The 7,346-nt window shown below is 31.5% G+C and overlaps 1 protein-coding gene across 1 annotated transcript; it reads right to left on the reverse strand.

Moving 5' to 3' along the window:
- Window positions 1–6,019: 6,019 nt before the first annotated feature.
- On the reverse strand, window positions 6,020–6,746 carry LOC7467042 (uncharacterized). Its single transcript, XM_002299394.4, has one exon. It carries the CDS (start codon window positions 6,559–6,561, stop codon window positions 6,094–6,096), a length of 468 nt encoding a protein of 155 aa, XP_002299430.1. The 5' UTR covers window positions 6,562–6,746; the 3' UTR covers window positions 6,020–6,093.
- Window positions 6,747–7,346: the final 600 nt, after the last annotated feature.

A 7,346-nucleotide genomic window follows, 5' to 3' on the forward strand; every position in this document is an offset into this window, starting at 1 on the left:
TACTTCAATATTGAGCTTTTTGGTAATTAGGCTTAAAAAATCTTTCAATTTTTTTTTGTAGAGTTATCCTTGTCTTATGGATTTGATTTTTTTTTTCTCTCAGTTTCAACCTTCAACATTGAATCCATTGGAAATGGAGTTTTGTAATTTTTTTATCTATTTTTTATAAATTTATCTCGATCTCATAGGTCGCGAGTTTAACAAGTTGTTAGACTTTGGTTGTTCTTTTGTTTTTTTTTAATTGATTTTTTTTAATTTTATCCTTCAACATTAAATTGATTGGAAACTGGAATTCATGATTTTTTTATTTGATTTTTATAGGGTTATCTCGATCTCATGACTTAGGTTGCAGGTTCGACAAGTTAATCTCGAGTTAACTTAGGTAGTTTTTTTTTTAATTTAATATTTTTTTCAATTTTTTTTCTTTAATATTAGATTGCTTAGGAATTGATCTACTTACCAAAGGGATTCACCACAACCACTAGTTTGGCTTATTGTTGCCGTTCATAATTTATTTTAATTTATTTCTATAGGACTAACACGGTCTCATGACCCGAATAACAGATTTGATAGGTTAACTTGAATAGAACTAATATGTTATTGTCTTAATATTTTTTTAAAAAATCATCCAATATATTATCATATTAATATATTTTTTAAAAATCATCCAATATATATATATATATATATATATATATATAAACAGTTAATAATATTTTTGAATATTTGTTTTATATTAAAAAGAATTATCGGTCCGGCAGCGCATCACAGATCCATTATTATCATTGACTAGGCAGATTCTCTAGGAAATCCATCACTATGGTATCAGTCCAAGTATGTTTGGCAGTGTGGTTACGGTTGTTTTTCAAATAACTTTTCGTGCCGAAATGCGTGCCAATAATATTTTTTTATTTTTTAAAAATTATTTTTGACATCAACACATCAAAACGATCCAAAACATACAAAACATATGAAATTTTAGCCAAAAAAAAAAATTGAAATTTTTTGGGAATTTCCCAAACGGTTTCCAAGTAGGGCCAACTGGCGCTTCAGCACCAGCAACCCACCCTAGACGGCCACCTTTGGGTGTCACGATGAGCAAACAATTTGGATTTTCCTGAGACAGCAAGCCATATAGTTGATTAAAAGGAGACGAGAGAGAACAAATTTCTTGCGCAACAAATCGAAGGAGTTTTAAGCTTGCACTGGTGATGTGTGATGAAAGATAAAAGCAACTTTCTTGAAAAACTAATCGATAAAAACATTGCATAAAAGAAAAATGGCAAGCACACAGCGACAGCAAGGTAGTCTTTGAGGGAGGGGGGCAACACAATCTCTAGAAAATTCTAGATTTAAGGATTAGTTAGGCGGTTCAGTGGTCAAGGACTTTGTAGTTGAAAGTGAATGCAGAATATGATAGAAAATATTCACCTAACTCTGCATCTTTCAGGAATTTTAGTAAACTTAGAAATTCGAGGACCAACGAGAGATTTCCTAAAGCATTTCAAGGTCAGACAATTAGAACAAGATACTCGATAACTTGCTTGAAAATACTACTATAATTTATTTTAGGCATCATGACTTCTAATTTAAATGGCAGATAAAATAACAAACACTCTGCATACAGAACAGCCAGGGCTGTTCCTACAAAGACGAAAAATGGTGGATGTAGGCAAGAGATGACCTTTGAGAATTACTGAATCAGGTAAAGAACACGAGCAGAACTGAGAAATTCATTATAGCCCGCTAATGTGTGACTCTTGACGAAGCTAAGAGTATCAAGTAGCAGAACCTGAGCATTGAGAAGTAAAAAATGGGACAAATATCTATCCAGAAAGACAAGGATACAAGATATGGGGATAAGAGCAGTATATGACTTCTGTGGAGAGAGTCCTGCATACCTTGATATCTTCACGAGGAATTCCCCGGGCTGGAGCAATTAGATCACTGGCAGCCTGCAAATTAATGACAAGTAAATCTAAAGCTGAGCCAAATCTGAACACAATTCTTCAACTTCTACTTCTTGAAATACAAGTATTAAAGAAGGAACACGATTCAATGCTTGCAAATGTATATTCTCTGAAAAAATCTTCCAGGTATCATGGGAATTACAATTCTATCAGAACAATAATAGTGAATAAAAATGACGGAAAGTCCAGTCCCCGATTGCTTCAGGTGCTTGAGATTGCAAGTAGAGTATATATTAGACAAACATCCACACTAGTCAGTAAATCCTTTGCCTAGAACTAATGAAGCAGACATACAATATAAATAGATATTACAATCAATCGACTCAAGTAACTAACAACCCCCCTACTTTAACACTTTTCCTTCTTTATCTCAACAGACGCTGGCTACTAATCAAATTACCCAAAGACTTGGACTGTTAACAAAGACAAATTCTAACCTAAACAAATAGATTAAGCCAACATAATGCTTATAACCCATTCGAAAGGCCTAGAGGCTCACCCATTCAGAAGGCCCAGGGGCCCATGACACTTTGGTGGTCACCGGAGACCCAGTCAAGAGCGACAACATTGCCATCTTTAGTATGGAGGCACTCATGTTTAAGCCTGACATCAGGAGTGAATGAAGGAATGAAACGAAAATGGTTTCAACGTGACGGTTATGGCCAATAAAAGGGTAAAGAGTGTAAGGACGGTGTAAAGAAGTGAAGGCTGAGAGAAAGAGGTCACATGCGCCTCTAATTATTTTGCAGGAAGAGTGAGGAGTGTGATGGTCAGGCGTGGTGGTGGTGGTGTGGACAGAGGAGTGTGGTGGACAAAAGCGGCGGATGTGGAGGTTATAGAGAGTTCGGGCATTTTGGTGGTTAAATGGGGAGTATTTAAAGACCGATAATTTTTGGTCTCTAAGTAATTTTTTTTTATTTTTTAGATTGTTATGACGTATTTATATTAAAAATAATTTTTAAAAAATAAAAATAATATTATTTTAATATATTTTTAATTAAAAAATGCTTCCTAATACGCCTCAAACAAACATACGGGCAAGCTTTAGTATGGAGTGAGTGTTATTAGAAGGAAGAGAATATTCATATACTAATCGGTTGATATTATAGGTGGAAAAGTTTTTTTATATATATAAAGCACCTGAGTTGCAAGCATATTTTAAAAATTATATATAAACCTCACTTGTTTTTTTAAAAAAATTTATAATAATTAAAATTTCAAATAACTAAAGAGAATAAATGAGGTTTGAGATTTTTATGCAAATTTTAAAATTCAATAAGAAGTTATATCTTTATGCGATTCTATTAAAAATATATCATTCATTAAAATTGAGAATATTAAAAATATTTTTTTTTTGATGTTTTTTGATATACTAATATTAAAAATATTTTTTAAAAATCATTACTTTCATATATTTTTAAATAAAAAATATTTTAAAAAATAACTATTATCATATTATTACTCCTAAAATATACACTAGTATAACCAGCTTTTGCGATTGGACGGAAGAGCAAGATATGTTGAGTCCATTCCTATCCAAAAATCTATAGGGCCGGATTAGTTGGTAGAATAACCCAGCCCATAAATAAATATCCCTCCCTCGTTATTAAATAATTTTGAAAAATTTAAATTTATTTTTATTTTTTTATATCTATTAGCAGTGTTTTGCACTAGAGTTAGAATGTACTTTTTAAATTTTTTTTTTATTTTAAATTAATATATTTTTTATGTTTTCAGATTATTTTGATGCGTTAATGTCAAAAATAATTTTTTAAAAAATAAAAAAATATTATTTTAATATATTTTAAAATGAAATTTTTTAAAAAAACAATCATTATCACACTTTCAAATACCCAGGTTATCATCGATTATTTCTCCTCTCCATCACCACATTTTCCTTTTCATCTCCCCGCTTCTAAACCTTCCCAACAACAAATTATATCATCTCCAGCAAACAGATCCTTTGGATGATATTCCCGTCACTTGAGGAGTGCAGTGGGGCGGCTTCTTGTGCTATTTCTAGATTTCTTACGTTTTTTCTTCTTCAGGATTCTTATTTTGGTGGAACGATTGAGTGGCGAATCACACCATCTTTATCATATATATTCCCACTGTTATTCTATCATATATTGGAGAATCTTGACTCCTTAAGATATTCCCGTTTTATTCCATTTGAATTAATAAATTTATTTTTCAATGACTTAACTTGCAGGACGAGAGTGAGTGAGAGAGAGAGAGAGAGAGAGAGAGAGAGAAGGTTATTATTAAATTACTGCCAAGTAAATTGTTTGAACTTCTAATTTCCTTTTTTAATGCCTGGTTGATTTGCATAAAATTAAGCTACATAATTGTACTTTGTGAGGTGCTTGAGCGTTAAACTGTTGATAAAAGTCTTCCATGGACATAACGTGATGACAAAGAACTTGAGATCTACATAGCAAATCTTGAATTCGAGTCAGGGCATGCATCTCTTGTAAGAGCCTGAAACAGCCGGGGTTTTACTCACTCACCTAGACCCAAAAAATACGTGAGATTTTCTCGAATCCAGAAAAAAATTTAAACAGTTGATAATGGGCTGTTAAAGTTGAGATGGGGGTATATTACTGGATAGAATTCAATATCAATATAATTTCAAGGCATAAGTTTTATAACATTTAGTTGTGGGGTCAGATAGCAAATGGATTTGTTTCTCATGTTACTGTCTCATATTTTATTTTAAGAAAAAATAATATTTATGAATATATCAGATCAATATCAATGGTTTGTTTAAAACTTGAATAGAAATAGACTTAATTATCTTAGCTTAATGTATAAAATTTAGCTCCAAAAATACTTAGATTTGTAAAGGTGAAAAAACAAATGTTACTATCGATTATAACAATGAAATAATTATTTAATTTGCTTAATGTAGTTTTTTTATTTATTTAAAATGGATCATTATATATATTAAAAGGGATCCATATTTTACTGTCTATGAAGACACATGTTACTATCGATTATAACAATGAAATAATTATTTAATTTGCCCTTCTTAAACATAATTATTTAACTAGCTATTAGGGATATAATAGTTTTTCTCATAAAATCTATCTGTCATTATCATATTGATCGGAGACATATTATTCTTTTCACATTCTAGATACATGGTGAATTGACTTAATACTCATAAAGCCAAAAATAAAAATAAAATTGGGACCTAGGGGCTTTTCGGTCTTGTAACGCTTTGATTGCAAAATGAAATGATTACAATATTACCTTTAAAAGCAAATAAATAAATAACACCCAAGGGCTTTTTTATATTTTTATCATGGATTTTTAGTTATTATCAATTTGAATAAGGGAAAATTTAGTTTTTTTAACAAATATAAATATAATTAGAAAAAAGTTGTTGGTGTGTGCCATACACTTGCCAGTGAGTGGAAGGTGTCCATCCTTTTTAAGAAATGCATGCGGCACCTCTTGGCGATCAAATGCTACCTTCTGCGATGAAATTGAAAGCATCATGTTGTCTTCTTACTGGTGGTCAGACGCATGTACACTGCAGGGTAACAGTTTAACTCTAGGATGAACAGTAATTTCAGTTAAAATGTTTTTCCCACAATGTTTAGTTTCTATTAATAATTCTTTTGAATAAATATCTTGCATGGTTTGTAATGTTTTTATTGTGGTTGTTGTTAAGGTCGTAGCTGTTATTATCATATTTTTTATTATATACATTATTGTTAAAATGTAATTATCTGAATTTGTAAAATTTATTTATTAATTTAGATTTAAAAAATAAATAAAATAGATGGAGTAAATGATTAACTTAATGGAGAATCGATTATTATAGTTATAATTATTCAAAATCTATAACCGTTAATAAATTAATGATTATAATTATTGTTTTTTATTTCGGTTATAGTCGTGGCTATATATAACTAAAACCATAACCATAGCAAAATATACGAAAGGATGATGAGGTTAACTGCAGAATATTAGACATCACATAATATAATTCTTTCACACCTAAGATAAAATTAACGACATGAGAAAAATTCACGGAAACATGAACAACAGTGAGTTTATTGATGAACGTAACAAGAACCACAGCAATAAAAAGAGTTGATATATGGACTTGATTTCATCCATGGACTTCCTCCAGCTTTTCCTGCTTCTCCTCATCAGTCATGAAAGCAGAGAAAGGGAAAGACTTGCCAATTCCCATAGGAGTCTTGAAGAGAATTTTCTTGCTTGAAGGATCTCCGATGCTCATTTCAGATATTGGCACCCATAAAAACATCTGCTTGCTCTTAATTCCAGTCATTTTCTTCATCTTGAACTTCTCTACATAACCAGTCACCTCTGTGGCATAGCTTACCTTAGAATTGGATCCAACGAAAAAATGTTCACAGGGGGCCTTTTGTTTCATCCACACAAACCCAGTTTCCTTAACCCTTCCACACTCTTCAAGATCTTTTAGAGGGAGGACACCTTTAGGGAATCCCAGCTCTTCAAGAAGCTCTATGGAGTGGCGATGGCACTCTTCAGGACCATACACAATTTCTGCCCCCGCACGTTCATCTTCTTTTGACCTAATCATGCTTGCCATTTTTATCAAGAATTGGTTGTGTTTTAGAGTTTTTAATGACTGAGAATATCAGTGGTGTTGGGGTCTCTATATATATATATACATGAAGAGGAAAGGAGAGGAAAGTTGGCTGGAGGTTGAGCCGAATAAGGATGGTGTTCAAGAGGTGGTTCACCTAATTGTTAATGATCACATGCACCAATGCCTGGTGGTTGTGAAGTAAGAAGAAAAAATTAGGGAGAATCACTTGGATATTTTACTACCTTTGATGATATATATATATATAAAATACTGTGCACAACCCTTTATAATATAATTTAAACTTAATCGAGTCCATTAATTATTCATTATTTATCTGGTAGGTTTGTTAAGTTAACTGTTATCTTAGAGTTTATTAAAATTAAATTAAAACAACATCCTAAACATATAGTCAAATTAGGTTTAACTAAATTAATTATGATTTTTGTTTTGTAAGAATCATATCGCAACAACACTATTAAACATCTTGAATTTATACTCAAAACGGAGCGTGACCAACATAGCTATTAGACAAATGGTGCTTGCACTGTGAAAATAAATTGTTGCTTTAGTGGGTGAAGTGTGTGGAAGTCCAAATAAAGAACTCGATTTTGAAGCAAGCAAAATCAAGTTTCGGTTAATTCATGGCAAATTCTTCCCTTCTTTTCAGTTAGACTTGAGAAAAGCAAATTGATGACCCTAAATTGATATTATCCACTTAGTGAAGTGGTTTTCGAATCTCAACAACCTAATATAAAGAAATAAAATTTTAAAAAATAAATTAAAAA

This window comes from Populus trichocarpa, chromosome 1, assembly GCF_000002775.5.
Source record: "Populus trichocarpa isolate Nisqually-1 chromosome 1, P.trichocarpa_v4.1, whole genome shotgun sequence".
NCBI lineage: Eukaryota > Viridiplantae > Streptophyta > Magnoliopsida > Malpighiales > Salicaceae > Populus > Populus trichocarpa.